This window comes from Gymnogyps californianus, chromosome 20 (assembly GCF_018139145.2).
Source record: "Gymnogyps californianus isolate 813 chromosome 20, ASM1813914v2, whole genome shotgun sequence".
Lineage (NCBI taxonomy): Eukaryota > Metazoa > Chordata > Aves > Accipitriformes > Cathartidae > Gymnogyps > Gymnogyps californianus.
The window spans coordinates 5,054,531-5,072,739 of NC_059490.1; the positions used below are offsets into that span (position 1 = coordinate 5,054,531).

At 41.7% G+C, this 18,209-nt stretch overlaps 1 protein-coding gene across 6 annotated transcripts in view; it reads left to right on the forward strand.

Annotated features, from left to right (window-relative positions):
* Positions 1–18,209, forward strand: part of CUX1 (cut like homeobox 1) — a 284,502-nt gene that overhangs the window by 241,925 nt on the left and 24,368 nt on the right. Inside the window, exons 23-24 of one of the 6 annotated variants that reach the window (XM_050909116.1) lie at positions 2,870–3,134; positions 8,060–10,741. The exons of the other annotated variants lie outside the window; for them this stretch is intronic. Coding sequence (XP_050765073.1) covers positions 2,870–3,134; positions 8,060–8,771 — 977 coding nt within the window. The 3' untranslated portion in view covers positions 8,772–10,741. Of the gene's footprint in view, positions 1–2,869; positions 3,135–8,059; positions 10,742–18,209 lie in introns of those variants that run through there. 6 annotated transcript variants of the gene reach the window in all.

The window sequence follows — 18,209 nt, forward strand, 5'->3', positions numbered from 1 at the left end:
CCGCAATTGTGTCTGCTGCATCGATAGCTGAGCACATGCTGGGGAGTCTTCCCAGAGGGACACGGTGATGCTGGGTTGGCAACAGCAGGGGGAAAAAAAGGTAGTAAAACTGAGGGGATAGAGCTGGCCTTGACACGTTGGTCTCAGACCCAGATCCAGACCTTTGCCCAAATTACATTTGGGGTTGGTTTTTTTTTCATAGGTCTCCCAAGAAGTGGAGACCAATCACAGACAAAAATTGAACTTCTCCAAAAATTGAGTGTGTTTGCGACTTGGATTCCAGTTTGAGCCTTGCTGTCACTGCAAATGTGCTGAATGATCTCCTTATGTTGTCTACATGCAGCACATATGTTTAAAATAAGAACTAAAAAGGAAAATCTTTTATAAATGTCATCGAAAGTTTCCAGAGACCACCATTAAAGCCTAAAGCTTAGGTGCTAGTTCAGCACATGGTGAAGTGCCAGGATTGTGCCTTTGGCCCAATGGAAATTTGTTCTGAAGATATATTATCCTCCAGAAAAACAATTGCTTATGACAGAACAGTGGGACATCCTCTTCTTTATTTTCATGTTAAGGAAATATGTGCGTTTATATAATTTGTTCCATTCACATGAGAGAGACCCAGATCAGCCATTGCACCTTTTGTGATCCCAGCGTGAGGTTACAAAAGCAGAGGTAGGCATCAGGGCATGCAATTTTTCCCAAGCCATCACAGCTCTGTGCTGTCCTTAGGAGTCTAAAGATGGGAGCTCTGACCTGCCAGCAATGCCATCCTTTGGAGAGCAGAGAAAGCAGCAGCATTCAGAGCATCCTGATGCATGCGTGTCTCATGTTAACTCAGTCACCGGACCGAATTCCCGAAACTCCAGTTAGAGATAGCCTAAACACCTTTTACGTCTTCCATGCGAGGTTCTATTTTGTCTCATGGCCTCCTTTAAGCTGCTGGATGTTGCTGAAGTGATAGATGCTGTCTTTCAGCCCTCTTGGTTGTGCTGTCGAAGGAGTCAAGGGAACCTTGTATATAGTTTGCATGTCAATGCAAGTTTGAAGTAACACCTAGGAGTCTTTGGGATTAAAGACCTTATATAAATGTAAGATTATATTGCTGGAATGATTGATTCCATGGTTGAAGGTTGTAACAGTTCCTTGAAGGCTGCAAAAATAGGCTAATAGGTCACCTTGAAATAATGCATTTACCTGTGGTCACTTTGCAGTTCTACATCCGGTTGGAACAACTTAAATAGGTGATTTTTTTAATGAAGTTCATTTAAAAAAAAAAAAAAAACAACCTTTGCTTTTTATGGTTATTTCAAACGCGTGCAGAACTGTATCGTGGCAGAGTGATGGATCATGAGCAACTCACGTTCTGTTCCATATCAGTGGTCTTACACAGTAGGCAATCCACAGGTAATCTGTCATATTCAGGAAAAACAAAATAGGGCCATGCAGATACCCCCAAAGGTTACAGAGTGTGCTCAAAATTCACTTTGATGATAGTAAGACACAGTGTAAAAAGGTCCCACTGGACATACCACCGTGTAGAGGACAGGATGCTGAAACCCACTGGAGACAGAAAACCTAGCCAGTCCTGGAGAGAGCTCTGCCAGAAGAAATCGGCTTGCGTGAGAAGGGCTTTGAACATTTCAGTTTATTTGATTGCACTGAATTTTTATTCTTTGTGCACCCTCAGCCTAAAGGCAGAGCTGTGGGGAGAGAGAAATCTATTTTTTGAAGAATTTGGTTGCTGACCGGTGTGACATGTCCCACATTGGTCCCTGGCTCCGATCGGAGCTCCTGGCTGTTGGAGATTTAGTGCCTGCTAGATTGATGTCAGGCTGGTGTGATCTGGAACTTAATAGCCGAGGTTATCAAATTGCAGCTCTTGAATACCTAAACTCTTAAGTATCTAGAAGGTATTTAACAGGCCATTAAATATTTTATTGACAAGATTCATCTATATTTGCCGGTTTCAGCCCCCTCATTAGCAATGCTTGTGCATGATGCTGCCAGGTGCAGTAAATCCCACCTCTCTTTGCCTGGTGTAAATCAATCAAGTCAGTGACAGCGTTTGCTGGGACTCTTTCCTTGCAGAATTTGCCAGGATAATTCAGTCCCCGTCGGGAAGGAGAGTCAGCGGTGGTATCACAGGCTTCTGCCATCAGCCTTATCGAGCTCCATCAGTGCAGCAAGAGCTTTCTTAAAAGTATATGCATTTTTGAAAGAGCCTTGCATAGGGGAGGAGGATGCTGTGGGCTGTTTTTCTTTCATAACCTGTCACCGCTATAGCGAAGGTCTGTAGGAAAAAGCAGCAAGCGCCTGACAGGTTATTCAGCCCATCGCTGGGATCTCTGGGCTCCGGGCGCCATCCTGTGTTGGAGACGTGGCTGCAGCTGCCTTCAGCTTCCATAGTCATATTTTTAATTCAGAGACCTTAAGTGTTAGAGAGACCTTAGCGTACACCTTAAGTGTTTAACAACCGAAACCATTTAAATTGAAATGAAGTACAACTGTCCTAATCAGGTGCTTATGTGGAAGTTTGCCACTCTTGAAAGAATGAATTTGAAATAAGTTGTGTTAACTGAGCCCTGTTATTCATGTCCCATGTTCATTGAAAAAGCAGAAAACTCTGGCAGGTTTCCAGTCGATTTACCCTCTTTTCTTCCCCTCCTTTCTTCTTTTTCTGCCTCTTGCATCCTCCCCACATTTGCTTTCCTCTGATCTCTGATGATGCGCCTTCCTTTCTGTTCTCTCCGAATAGCCCATCCATGCATCTACAACCTGTCATCTTTGCATTTGTTCCACAGCTCGTACATTCATTGATTTTGCATTTGTATTCAGCTGGGGCTGATCCGATGCACTTCTCTTTCAGCCTACATGAAACGGCGACACAGCTCTGTTAGTGACAGTCAGTCTTGTGAGTCCTCATCCGCTGGAATAGACTACAGCCAGGGAGCCAGCCCGCAGCCGCAGCATCAGCTGAAGAAGCCCCGGGTGGTGCTGGCACCGGAAGAGAAAGAAGCTCTGAAACGAGCCTACCAGCAAAAGCCATACCCATCACCAAAAACCATTGAGGAACTCGCTACGCAGCTCAACTTGAAAACCAGCACCGTGATCAACTGGTTCCACAATTACAGGTATGAGATCTCCCGGGAGCCCTACTCATAAAGGATTTATTTTATTTGCTTTGGCAGGGTGCTACTCTGCTTCAGCAGACTGTGTCTGCTTCTGCTAGCATTGAGCGGTTGTACAAAAGGAACGGTTTCGACAGCAGGGAGGTTCTAACTAACAGTAATGCTAATGCTCCAGACTAATTTTAAGTCATCCCTGAGGAACAGCAATATTCACATATTGATGTAAGTAGTGCTTTTAAACAGAACATCTCGCTTTTGGAGTGGGCGTGGATTTAGAGATGTCCACTATTGAATATTTATAAATCCCATTTCAGTAAGCAAGACTGGTCTTTCTTACTTGCATATGCACACTCACACAGACATACACTCGCACATATATACACACATATAGGTGCGTGTTGTGTGTGTTATGCCTGGGTCACTTGGTGGGGGGTGCTTGGAAGGGTCCTCTCCTGGATGGCATCAGAACTGCACTGCTTTCATCGTATAATTTTCCCGCGTAAGAGGAAAAAGAGGATTTTCTTTTAGGTCTTGAGTCACTGAGCTCTGAAAATAGGCACAGTGTGTGCTGTATTTCTGGGAAGCTCTGCAGAGTCATGAAGGACAGAGAACCGATAGCCCTGAAGTCAGATGTGGCCATAGGTTTATTTCATTGTTATGATTAAATCATTGAGTACCACTGAAATGAAAAAAGATGTTGGTCTGTTTAGTTCCTTTCTCATATTAGACAGAACCTTCTCCACATTTGAACCATTGAAGTAGGTTTTGGCCTAGAGACACCGATCAAAAGAAATAATGCTGGAATGGCATATAAGAATTACAAGGATTTGAATAAACATTATCAAGTGTGCTTGGGATTGGGAACCTTAATTAGTGCAGCAGACTTTTCTCCAAGAAATTTATGCTAATGAATATTGAACAGGTACAGTTAAGATACCAGATTTAGTACTATTCTGCTCCTTCACTCAGAGCCAGTAATGTTCCTAATTAGTCCAGATTGCTAAACTTGTTTGTTTTTAGAAACTGCTAACATTTAAAGGGTATTCTCCACTTTGGCCCTTCTCAGCTTTTAACAGGGAAGTTGCTGAAGCAGAAGCAGCACAGTTTAATGAGATATCTCAGAAATATTATGCACAATAGTTAAATAATGTTTATAGTAAACAATATAAAATTCAAAAATTATAACCAACAAGTAATCATATTTACACTGAATTTCATTGACTTGAATTCACTACAGATGCAGCCTCTTTCACTGCTCAGAGTTCTCCAAATGCAGGCCTCTCTTCCAATTCCCACTTCTAGGCAATTATACACAAGTTGGAGGGATGCCTATGAAAATATGTTCCCTTCGGCCTGACAGCAAAATGTGCTGTTCTCACTTACGCAGACGAGCGCGGGAGCACTGGTGGCATGTGTCATCTTCCTCATTATCATGAGATCTCCTGTTTAGGCGTGCTGCGAGAAAGCGTGACAAGTCATGATTGATCAGCATGTTTAGCCACACCAAGCTCTACATTAATGTAGACTAGGTGCTGACAGTTGTATACAAAATAAAAAATGTATAAACAAGGTGCTATAGGCTGGTGGGTAGCACAAGCCTCACAGCACTGAGTGATCTGGACCTGCTCCCAGATGTGCTGCTGAGTCTCCAGGACTTTAAAGAGATGTTTCAAGCCTGTTTGGAGCCCTAGGTGCTCTGAGCGGTTGCCACCACTGAAAAATCAAAACATGCGCCTGTTCTTTTGCTCTGTACAATAATTTTCTTAGCTTTCATGCATGAAGTACTCTTAAATCATTTGCAGGACATTGCAGAAGAGGTACAAGTTACATGTTCTGCTAGGGGAACGGGGTCTGACTGTTCTGCAGCTCGTGTATTACCAGAAATGGGCAGTCTTTCCCCTCTTCACCTTCTCCAGGCCAGACTTAACTTTATTTATCTCTTTTATACTCTCCTTCAGCCATTTCTTTTCCAATCTGAAGAGTCTTCATACAGAAGCAGTTCCACATCTCAGACCATCTAGTTATTCTTTAATATACATTTTTCTTTAAAGTACCTTCACATAAGGCAGGGTACAGATTTGGACAAGTTTGTCTTCCTGTCTCTTGGGAATCCTGTTGCAGTGATGCTTTTCCTTTGGGATTCAGCCCAAACCTCCCTTGCCAAAGGTGGTTGCTACAGCAGAATCTACCTTTATATCCACCAGATGGGAAGTCAGCATTAGCATTTACTCTCTGCAGCAAAAGAAACTTAAAAAAAAGTCCTCAGCAGGCAAAGAAATAATTCACTTCAGAATATAAATAGGTATAAAGGATTTTGACATGTCTGCAAACTTCTCCAAGTCTATGGCTTTGCATCCATACCAATCATGTAGCTCCCAGAACATAAAAATAAATATACCTTACTTTGCATTAGTGAAGCACATACAGGACACATGGGAGTTTGAGGCTCTGTTGTCTTAAGAATGGTACAAAAGAGTAAGAGGTAGGGATTTCTATCCCACTTCACGTGTGGAAACTGGCACATCAGCTTGGTAAGGTCACAGAGATGATACTACAGAAGCATCAGGAATTAAACCAAACTTTCTTGAATTGTAATCTCGCACTCTTGGATCCTAAATTTCATTGCTCTTACTCTGGGCATATTTTTCAATGAACTGTAGCATTGTGCTTGTTTAGATGTTGTGTGAAGGCTTGTACAGGGAACTTCAACATATACCCCAGGAGATCTCTGATATTTTGAGTTACACCGATGAATGCCAGCAGGATGTGTTGGTGTCGAGGCCAACACCTTCCACTGAGAGGAATGCTCTCTGGAATTTCCTAGCTGCTGTCACCAGTTCTTCTTTACTGTAGGGATTTAATTACTATGTTAATCAGGAGCCAGACTAGATTCCAGAAGCAATATATTGAGTGTGAATTCCAGGGATTTCCACAGACGTGGAACCTGTGTTCTGTAGGGCTGTGGTCAGATACTCAGTGAGCATGTCATCATTCAGTATCTTGCTGGAGCTGAGGTATTTTAAATGCCGTGCAGGCCAAAGCTCTTACCCGTTTCCTCTCCTCACTTGGGGAGTATTACAGAAGCAGCATGTTCTGGATCAGTGTCCATGCAGGGAGATTATAGGCATAAATAGAGCCTGATAATCGATGTTGCAGGATGCATGCAATTAAGAGGAATAGAAAATTTATGTTAGCACCTGTGGTCTTCTGTTAGGCGAATAATATTCTCCTAGGGAAAATTACAGACCCCCTAAATCCTTCAAAAGTGTAGAGTCAGCAAGTACTGCTGAAATACTCTGTTGCATTTCAAGTAAGTCAATAATGTCATTAGCTTCAAAAGCAGTATTCCAATGGTGTTCTGCGTTTATCCTAATTTTTTTCCATTGTGTGCTGTCTTCTGTAGCACATTTAGGGAAAAATGAAAAATTCGTACAGCCATCAGCATTGGGACAGCATTTCACTTGTGATTTGCAAGACCCTTAGCAGTTTTCCCTGGCTAAAACCAAAAGTGTTATCTTCACTCTGAAAGATAAAGTTTTGCTAAACTCTCCCTGTGTCTGTAGTCTCATCCCTGACCACAGGTCATTGAGGCTCCCTCTTGGTTGCAAGTCAGGACCTAAACAGTGGTCATAACCTCTCCTACTGACAAAGCAGTACAGAGAAAGAGTTAGCCTAGACCCTAAGATTTTTTCATAAACTGTTCTGTACTTGTGAGGATATTGGGAGCTCCTAAACAGAGAAGGAAGAGGGAGGAAGGACCGAGTTAAATGGCAAAGGTAGTGTGTTTGGGGTGTTATTGCACGCTTCAAGTAATAGGAGGCGCAGGGTGGCACACCAGGCAGTTTTAGCCACACATGGAGTGCGTTAATTCCCTTGAAATGCACTGCTTGCCTTGTCACTATTCATGTTCTGAAATCAATTTTTTAACTAAAAAATGAGGCAGAAGTCAGACTAGCTCATAGACTCACAACCTGTCGAGGCTGTGCTTCCCCAGACCGGTTTCAGAACAATGGACTTTGTTTCATCTTCATTTTTCCTTGGTGTCCAGGAGAACACCAAGGGGGTTGTCCAGATTTTTTCCTTGTTTGTTTTTTGTTTAGGCAAATGGTGGCTCATTTCCAGTAGAAATCTGAATTGTTTTGTACTTACAAGCCGTTTTCTTCTGGATCTACTAGAAATATCTGCATATTTTTAAAATCATCCCTTTTCTGGTCCAGTGTATTTTAAAGTTTCACGTTCCTGATGTCAGACTTTTAGTGGGAATGGGAGCCTGCAGAGCCTTTCATCTCTGTCCCTTAAACCACGTCCAGTGCTGTAAAAATTGAGCATACAATTATGAACGTTACTTAATTCAAACTTGCAAAAAAAGGGAAGATGATCTGTCATTGGTTTTCACCAATCATTTTAGTACAAATTGATTATCTGCATAAAGTTTATATTTTTGCTTTATTCCATAATGCCTGCTGTAGTTACTAGAAGGGGCAGTCATCAACGTCTGATTTACAATAAATACGCAAAGTCCTGGTTGAAGTCAGAGGGGTCAGTCTCAACACTAAGCACTACAGAAGTTACCAGAAATGGCTTGTCTGCTCAAAATCCCGGCTGCGACTGCCTGCCCTCCCGCCATGTTGTGGAGGAGCCCCCAGGGCGGTCTGGGGTTTGCAGGCAGGCTTCGCAGCGAGCGTGTGGCCGGGGAAAATGAAATTAAGAGCGTCTTGACAGTATTTCGTGTTCTTCCAAACGCCTTTTCAGTCAGTCCTTTGGGTTTGAGGGTGTGAGCGCTTCTGCTGAGCTGGCTTGCTGCGGCTGTCCTGTAGCCGAGACAAAATGGCATCTTATGAAAGGGCATTTTGAATGGCATATCTGGTAGAGCAGGGTGGCTCCGAGTGACCCCGGCAGACTCACCATCCCTCTCCCCTGTCTCCTAGGTCTCGCATCCGCCGGGAGCTGTTCATCGAGGAGATCCAAGCCGGGAGCCAGACCCAGGCTGGGTCGAGCGACTCTCCTTCTGCCAGAAGCAGCAGGGCCGCTCACAGCTCCGAGGGAGACAGCTGCGATGGCGTGGACGCAGAAGGCCCACCTGAAGGAAAGCCAAGTGGCCCGGAGGCGGATGAGTACAGCAATGCAACCACAAAGTCTCAGGGAGGGCCAGCGGAGTCGGCTTTCGAAGCGGGGGAAGAGGCACTGCAAGGCGCCAGGTCTTCGGAGAAAGCGGAGCCGTTCCAGGCGGAGAGCCTGGAGGACACCGACGACGAGGGCAGGCTCAGAGCACCGCGCCAGAGCTCTCCGCCGGCATCGCAGCGCCCAGGAGAAGCTCTGGAGACACTGCCAAACTCTGCCACGGAAGGGGATGCCTCTACCTCAGCTGCCTCCACCTCAGTCCTTACAGGGGAGAGCTCCTACAAGTCAAAAGAAAGTTCAGAGAAAATCTCCAGTGTGCCAAGTACGAGCTCGACGCCGGCCACAGGCTCGCAGAAAGCCAACTCTCTTCAGAGCTTGTTCGGCTTCTCCGAGGCGGCGAGCTCCAGGAACACACGAGACAGCTCCTTGAGGAAAAAGAAAGCGGCAAACTTGAACAACATCATCCACCGCTTGGAGAAGGCTGCGAGTCGAGAAGAGGCCGTCGAGTGGGAGTTTTGAGATTAAACTCGCCCAACTCTGGAGAGCTGGGAAGTGAAACTGGACCTCTACTGGTTTTATTGTGTTGCGCACTTAACCGCCCTGCAGGCCACAGGGCAAAAACGCCATAGGCCAAGGTGCATATAGAAAACAAAAAGGAGCGTTAAGCCCAATTTATGTTTGTGTTTTCGAGGAAGAAAACTGAAATGTGTAGTCAAGCTTTTTTGTACCCTGAAGTGTTTTTATTATTGCCCTAAGTGATTTCCACAATTTCTGGAATAACTCATACAGCTTTGCCTTGTGCCCTCCTCTTTGGTGTGGGCTTTAAAAAAAGAAAAACAGAAAAAAAAGAAAAAAAAAATCAAACCCACATATTAAAAGGGGGCTTTTTATCTGCCATCTAATGGCTACAGAGCGATAATACACTATTATCTTCTTAAACCAGGAAAAAAGGGGAGATTTTTCAAAAAAAAAAAGAAAAAAAAAAGAAAGTTTTTTGTAGCTGTTCAGTTGCCACTAAGAGATTGCACAGTCAACCGACTCTAAACACACTAGTTTGGATTCCTACATATTTTCAAGAAAAGAAAAGAATCTTGTTGTTTGAAACTTTGAATTAAAAAAAAAACACATTTACTCCACATATTTTTTAACAAAACAAAAAAAAAGTCACATCAGGAAAATATCTTAATTTGTGGTAGCTGACTTAGTGTTTTCTTGTAAGTGAAATAGAATATTGACACGTAGTGCACATTGTTTCATAGCTTTAACTGATTCTGGTCTTTTGCAGACCAGAATTTGTTTAATACACTCCATTTTAGGCCAAATCAGGACAAAAAAAAAATCTGAATCTAGGTATTTTATAATCTGCTTTTTAACCTCTAACCACAGAGCACGCTGATCAGACCTCATATCTAGGAGGTTTAGGAGACAACTTAGAAACAGCATGTACTTGATCATTTCACTTGGTTCGTAGTGTACAGAATTTCCTTTCAGTAAAGACAGATCGCTCAAAAAATGTTGGCCAGTAACATTTCAGCCTGCTACTTCGGGGACGTATTCTGTTAACCCGAAATATTCAGCTTACCTGGAATCGATTAAAATGTAGTTCACGTGTACAATTGCTGTCACACACCACTAAGAGGGGACTGGAGCTGCCTCAGATAGAGACCTTTTCCTGCTGTTGGTGGCCAGTTACTGACTCTCTTCCCACCACAAGCACTGATTTTAAATACGTTTTAGTTGTGGGAAGCTTATTTTTGCGTGGATAAAGAGTACATGGCAATGACCAGATGGGCTCTTACCGGGACGGAAGTAGCCCAGACTCCAAACCAAAACATTCGTGCTCTCGAGTCCCAGTCTAGACCATTCTGCCCTGCAGAAATACAGCCTTTTGCCATTATGTTATGCACAGGTTAGGGCTGATCAAAGTACAAATCAAATTCTAACTTGTCTCTAACTCCTCCTGTTGTCTATATGTATATGCGTGAGCATAGAGGTGTGTGGAAGGATGTGTGTGCGTGAGTGTGTGCGTGCAATTTTATACGTCTGTGTATTTTCTTACGTACTTGTGCACACATAGAGTGCATTACTGCCACCTTTTTTCAATAAGCTGTTTTATCAGTTATGGCTTCTACAAGTTTGCTAATTTAGACTCCTTTATTGCCATATCTTTAAAACTAACAATAGATGATTTCGGAATATATATATATATATAAATATATATATATATAATTTTTTTTTGCTTATTTATAGGTGCTGTATTTTATTATCTGATTGTTAGGAAGGGATGAAAGGGGGCAAATATTCTTTAGAGGGATAGACTGCCGGCAGTATTGGGTATAATTTACAAGATGTAGTTGTCATACTGTATATTATTGATTGAAGACTTTTTGACCGTATTGTGTATCATTGAACTTTTGTCTTAGGTCAGCATCTTTTTGATGACACTTTAATGGTGCATTCATTACTTCTTAAGTTTAATTAATATTACTTTTCTGATTTTGGGGGAGGGAGGGATGGGGAGAGGAGTTCCGACTTTAAAGGTATGTTCCCAATATTACACCTCAGTGTGCTTGTATTAATTCATTAGTAGGATTTTTGACTGTAAGATGTGAAACCACATTTCTTGCATGATGTTTTAGAACTTATGTATTTCATTTACAGTCTCTTAACATGCAACAGCAGCACTTAGCGCAAGTTTTCACAAATTAAGAATCAGTACACTAAAATCAATCCTTTTCACGATTAAGAAAAGAAGGCTCTAGGAGGCTGAAAGGCAGGGATTTATTTCCTATTTTTACTGCTAGCTGTTTCAGGATACCTCCTTGGGTAATTGGGGACTTGTGATGCAAAACTAAAATTGAGAAACAGAGAGAGCAACTGCCCCTTTCTGTGATGAGCTGAGGAGACAATTTGTAATAACAGACACCAGTATGTGACAGCACGTGCTGGAAGCGGTTACGGCTTCTTATCTGGAGTGCAGTTAGTCCGCGGGAACGGCCAGCGAGGGAAATAACGTGGTGAAGCAAAGTGTTACCTCTCTGTATCTGTACAGTGTCCTGGTTTGACTTACAAAGCACAGCTCCATCAATAAATGCACGTCCTGGTAAAAATACACATACCTTAATACAAGTCATAACAAGATGCGTCTTCAGCCAAGAAGCAAAACTTCTGACTAGAAGACGCAGGCATTTTCTTATGTTCTTTATTTTTTTCTTTGTTGTTGTTTGGTTCAGGTTGGGGTTTTTTGTTAATTCTAGGCAATACACTTGCCAGTCTGTTTCTACTGTCCTTGTCTGCTGATTTGAGATCCAGGTGCTTGATGCAGTCAAGTGGTTACTCTCGGCTTTCCCCGATAGTGAGGTTTTTTTCTGTTTGACGATTTTTTAAAAATTAATATTCCCCAAACTGTTCTTGTGCCTGTGTCTATATGATTGCATTCCATGATGCTTACTGAGAGCTCTCGCTGCATTGTACGACAGCAGAACTGTTTTCACAGGTTGAACGCAAATGCAGCACTTAAGGTCAATCTCTCTTCTTAATAAGCAATACGTAAGTGCCTTGAAACTTGTATCGTTGTTTTTTTTTCCTGTTTGTTTTCAGTTTGCTTTTCAGCTTTCCACTAGTTCTTTAGGATTCTTTAGCGTCTGCCCAGTTTTTAATGCTGTAATGATTTTTTAAAAGCATATCTGTAGCTTGCCCTAGAGGAAATCGTACTTTTATAACACTAACTGTTAATTCTAAGCGCCATTATTACATTTGAATCATGTAATTTTGCTGGATAAAGACAGCATTCATAAGTCAGAAGTCACTCCATCCTGCCAAGGGTTGTCATTGGTATCTATTATAAAATTAATCAAATAAATGCTGTCAGTATTTCCTGTATTTTTGGCACTTTATTAATGGCTTAGCTCCTTTTGTTGTTTCATATTTAATGGATCTGCGTTGAATGTGGATTAGCCTGCTGAGATGCTGTTGGGGTGACCTGGGCCGTCCTGCCGGGAGTCACTTTGGATTCCTTAGTGACCACCTTATTTAAGGGCACGGGCAGACGAACACCCTCAGATCGAGCTCGTAGAGTTTAAGTGATGTTCCCAGCTGTTTGCTCCCGGTTTTTAGCCAAGGTCACAGCTGCTTTTCTGTTTGAGTGGAAAGTAAAATGGATTAGCTTGAACTACTGCTGAGATTCTCTTGTTGGAGATGAGTTACCTACTGGCTTTCCAAACTGGCAGAGACCTCCCCGGTTTAGAGACTGAACTTCAGCAACACTGAAAGATTTTAGCTATATTTTGCTGATCAAGTGTGGCATTTGGAAGTAACGCTTTTAGGAAAATGTGTATTGGAATAACTTTTTCTACTTAGTTAAAAGAAAGGATGAAAAGTTGGAGGAGAAGAAATGCCAAAGAGTAGCACGGTGGCTTTTTACCCTCGTGGGTCACTGATCACACGGGAAGGGAGAAGGCGTTATTCAAGCACGTGTGACGTGGGGCTCATCTCACGGGGCAGTTGTTTTGTAGAGTGCAGAGCATGGCAACAGAGCCCTCGCTGACGACGTTTCTTTTCCTGATGGATAAAAGCACAGGCAGTTTTCAGAAAATCTGTAACGCCAGAGTCTGTTTTTTCCTGAGGTTCTTTAAAAGCATTTTTATTTTCTCTTTCTGTTTCCAGTTCCATGCTCTTCCTAAAGCTGTGGATGAAGGCCCAGGCTATTTTAACAGAAATACCTTTATACTGCAGTTAAAATTGTCGCTTTTTCTATCATCTAGATGGTTAGGGAAGGAAAAAAGTGTGGTACTTTTGTTTGCTAAAAGCAAGGGAAGAGTCTCCCTTGGCAGAGGGGTCATACAATGGGATTGTCGATACGCTTCCATTTTTGAGGATACAGATTTCAGACAACAGAATTGCACATGTTTATTGGCAGGAATGCATTTAATTACAATTGCTGTTGATGCCATAAAATTTGACCATTTTATTTATTCATCTGTAAAACGCCTATAAGTAGAGCCACTCTTTAAAGGAATCTGTATCAGTGCACTCTGCCCATATCATGAATTAGTGAGTTCTTTAGTAGTAAACTCCTTGCTGTGATAGCAAAGATTTATCTTACAGTTAAAAAGAAAAAAATGTATGTGCCTTTCTCATTAGGTGAAAGATCTTTGCATTATTTTTGTGTAACTTGTTCATATGGGAATGGTGTAGAGAAGGGGGTTCATGAACACGACAGAATTCTATGCAATATTCTCTGATCCAATCACTTAAAAGTTGCTATTTTTCAATCCTTTAATGGGAGAAATAGTAAGTTAGAGAAGTGCGTCATTATGGTGGTAATTCAAACTACAAAGCTGATAAATTCACATAAAACAGGATTGAGGGAAATCTGACAAAGTAATGTAGTGAAGTAATGGAAAATGCTAACAGTGATTGCAGTCCCCGCTAGCACAGCTGCGTCAGAAGTCTGTCATTTTCCATCTTAAAATTATTAATTTCAAGTATTCTTAAAACTTAACAAGAAATAAAAATGCTCCTGGCAAAAGCAGGGCAGGTTAGAAACAGGAGGGGAAAAAAAAAAAACCCAAACATTTTGACCATGTATAAATTATGAGAATACATGAAAAAAGTAATTGGTTTTGGACACTTCTTCGCACTTAAATCCAAAATAGTTTATTTAAACTGAAATGTCGCAGTAATCTGGACCAGTGCCTTTAGCAAGGTTGCAAAGAGATCGGTTATCTTAGCAATTTGTTGCAAACTGAAAGTAAAGCGGTGACGTTTTCAGATGCAGATGGAGGGCACTATTTTTGCTTGATTTGTGTCTCTTTCTAAAAAGTGAGTTTCTTAAATTATCTCTTCTTTCTTCTTCACCCAGTGTACATATCCTAGGATATTCTCTGTCTTAAAGCCACTCTGTGGCTGAGCTGTGAGCGTTTCTTGAAGACTATCAGAAACATAGGAGGAGAAGAAGAGAAGTTGGTTCTTAGGTAGGGGCCGGATTTAACATTCACTAAAACCATATCAAGTCTTTCCCATGAGTGAGTGGCAGTTTTGGCCCGATGAGACAAGCTGCTTATGGCCTCATATTCCTAAATTTAACTCACAGATAAAACAGCTGCAAAGCGGTATTCAGTTCACTCATATGTTGGCCTGCTGCTTTCCCCGTGCACTTTCTGCTGCCCCACTGTTTGAACATCAACATTTTCTTCCTTTGTCTTGCATATACAATCAACTTATTTAAAAAAAAAAAAAGAGAATTTTCAAAAGAGTTTTTTTCCCAGCAGTTTAAAATCTTGCCGGATGGTTTTAAATTGCAAGGAGAATCACTGGCATGGAGAGCACGAGATCTGAATTTCTTTTCTGGCTCAGCCGTCTTAGTTTGAAAAGTGACATAGCAGTCTCTGTCTCCTTCACATACGTATTTGAGCTCTAAAACGTAGAAATATTATTTCACCAATTTGTTCTTTCCTCCCCATCTCTTTTATGGGATATATTGACTATGCCATATATAAAATGTAGTTAATAATGAACTTTATAGCAAGGAAAGTCCTTTATGCTATGCCTAGGGACTGATTTGTCCTACATGACCAGGTCATGTACTATACCCTACCCTGTTAATATGCAAGGATAAAAAGTTTTTATGCTCTGAAGGTGAAATTTATCCTTTTGGAGGAGGTTAGCGTTAGGCCTGTGCACTTAAGTTGTCAAAAAAGCCTTAAAAACAGGTATGTAAGTGGTGCCATCTCTCTCCTCAGGGATGATTTCCCCCCCAGCCAAGTGGTACTGTGGCATATTTAATGTAAGTTATTAGTTGTAAGGTCATTTTCCAGTTGAAGAAAGTCATTCATTGAACTTTATTAGGGAGCCTCCTCCCTGGCGTCCTCTGGTACAGCCAGGGACGGATGGAGGCATCACACCTGCTTTTCCCAGAACCTGGGCACTCCGTGTCAAACCCCCAGCCCTTGGCTGTCCGTGAAGTCTGCGTTTCTACAGCTATTTTGTGAATGGGGAAAAAACTGATCTGATTCCCGGGCTTGGTTTGCATTGCTATTCACAAACATGCTCTGGCACTAAAGTGCATTAAAAGGAAATGCCTCCTTTTAAAAAAATTAATAAGATTATTGTGTTTTTCCTTGTCCAGCTATTCTATGAAGGACAATTGCTGCCGTTTTTCAAGCTTGCTTTACTCACAGTGATGTTAGATTTTTGCCACAGTTCTGGAGATTTCTTATTAAAACTGTTGGTTTCATAGTATCATTTCAGTTTCTTTATGTTTTGAAACAGCCAAGTGCAGAGAATGACTGAATTCTTAACCATAACGAAACAGCGCAGGAAACAGTACAGCAAAAGTAGATGCCTGAAGTCCCCATGAAGTCGTGTCTTTGACTTTTTGTTTGAATTTTAGAGATGTTTGTACTACGTAGTACAATCTTCATCCAAAGATCCTTGGAAATGGAGAGTCATGCCAGGAATTGCCTGCTGTTATGGTGACATACCTGCTTTTTGCATAGTTACTGTGTAATTCTGTGGTAATGTTCATAACAGCACAATCTCTCTATTGATTACAAGAATAACGGTGTTAAGTTGCGTTATCCTCTTCTGTCTATGCGGGTAATAAATATGCATTTTTAGGAGTTGTTAAATGTGTATATGTACATGATTCCAGTATGGATAAGCCCCTCTGTATATGTAGTATTTGCGTGCTTGGTATTAATGGTGCAGTAGAATTGCTACAGCCAAATTCGTGAAATCATTTGGGGCGGAGGTGAGTGAGGGCTTAAAACCAATATGTATTTTAATGCGTAGAGGATGCCATTTTCCCACTTGTCAGATAAGTTCCCTGTTGTAAAGAGGGGATTAGCCATCTGAGAGATCGGATTGTTTGGGATACGCGGGTTTAGCTAACAAGGAGGGGGAAGATCACATTCAGAATACATACAAATAATTCCAAGGGTCTGAGACGTGCAAAAGCCAAGTAATTTGAAAGAAAGGGACAAACCTCATCTGCAGCATCCTGTAACAGTCGGTCTGTAGGTTTTGCTTCGATACGGCTTGTAGGAAGTTAATATATTTGCACATGTAAAATATACTCTCCTATATCTATGTACAGCGGGAAGGTGAACAGTAAAGACATACTTCAAACAATCACAAAAACAGCTGATCAGTAAATTAAGCCAAGGATCAAATTAAAGCAAGCAGTTCATTCTTGCTTTCCCTAAGCTGAAAATTCAAGTATTCTTAGGAATGAGATAGAAATTCTCTGGTATGCAGTTCCTCTTAGAAGGCGAGCATCTATGTTTTCAAAAGAAGAAATAAAACTTGGCACTTGACTTGCTCTGAAGTACAATCTTATCTCCAAGTAACTACAAAAAATATTTTCTACAATCAGTCTTTCAGTCAGACTCCTCTGGCTTTTGTTAGCTTACATTAGACCCTTAGTGCTATTTTGGTGCATTATTTATATGTGGGTAAATTATTACTAGCTTTAAAAGTGTTTCCAAAGTACCTAGTTACCTCTGGATGCTAGTACAGGCTGTACAGGGAGTACTTGAGCATCTAGTTCGTAAAGGAGGTGTGCGGGGAATAAGCAAGGTCACATCTGTATCGTACTTTTCTTTTTCCTTGATCTTTTTCCTTGATCATGACCATTTCTTTCTCGCCTCCTCTAGAGAGATGGAGATCGTGGATCTTTTGTTTTTCTATGGGGGAAAGATTATAGCTTAGCTTGAAATTATTTTATTTTCGTTTGGTAGGCATGTCATCAAAATGCTGTATGTTACCGCCTTTCCCGTTAAGTTTTTAGTTTTTGCTACTTCCCTAAAATTTACTATTTAACAAACTTTCTATCCTTGGAAAGCTATGTGCCTTATTTCCTAATCTCTTAGTGGAGAATAATCGAAAGCACAGTGATCTAGATTGCAGCATTCACAGTCGCTTTTCATTTGGGGGATGGGAAGCAAACACCGATCGAGGAGCGTTTCAGTGGCCCGACATGAGTTGCCCCTTTGCTAACGAGCACTTCAAACACTGTGCGTTAAGTCTTTGTGCAATAGAAATTCTCGTTCTGCGTTCGGAGGTTCGTGTCCCAGCCGCCAAACGCAGGCGAGCGTGAGCTCTAGTTTAGGAGAATTCAGGTTCCTGGGGAAAAAAAAAACATATATCCCTCTGGGTTGGCTCCAGCAGCACGGTGGGGTCTCGGGTTAGAAGGTCCACCATCGCCCGGCAGCGTTAATGCTCGTAAGGCTCGGTCTCACCCGGCGTACTCGTAGGTCTGTCAGCATTCAAGAAACACTCGTGGACTTCAGCCATCGCTAACTGCTACCGTGTCCTTTTGTGCCATTAGTAATACATGCTGTCGTCGTTTCCATGCCCAGAGCCACATTGTCTCCGGATGGCGAGGCACTGTAAAGTCATTCCAGTCTTAATTTGGTTTTGTAAAGAACAGGCTTTCACCCACCCGCATCCTCAGCCCTTACCAGCGCTTGTGTGTTATTTTTCAAGCTTGCTCTCTCTACAGCATCATAAGGTGAAATACATAAAGGTGGTTTGTAATTAGGAAAACAATCTAATATTTCCTATTTATGAGATTAATTTTAACAGTTTCTTTTTCGAGGTTTGTTTTTGTTTGATATAAACACAACAGGAGTATACATATCCCCTAAACGGACATTGGAGAAAGTTTGGGCTGTCCTAGCGATGGAGCGGGGTGGTGTCGGCTCGTCGTAGTATCCATATCATTGTGCCCCTGTTGTGTTTTCTAGAGCAATCATTTTTTTTTTTTTAAAAGTATTTTATCTAAATGCTTAATAAATAATATTATTTAAATAGTTTTAAAATAATTTAGGACTGAGAATAAGAAGCCTCAGTTGTGAGAGAAGAGACTTAAAATATACAGAGAGAGAAAATACCCTTAGCCTCCTAGAGCCTCTACTGAGAATTTCACGAAGATGCAGTGCCCCTTTGTCAAAG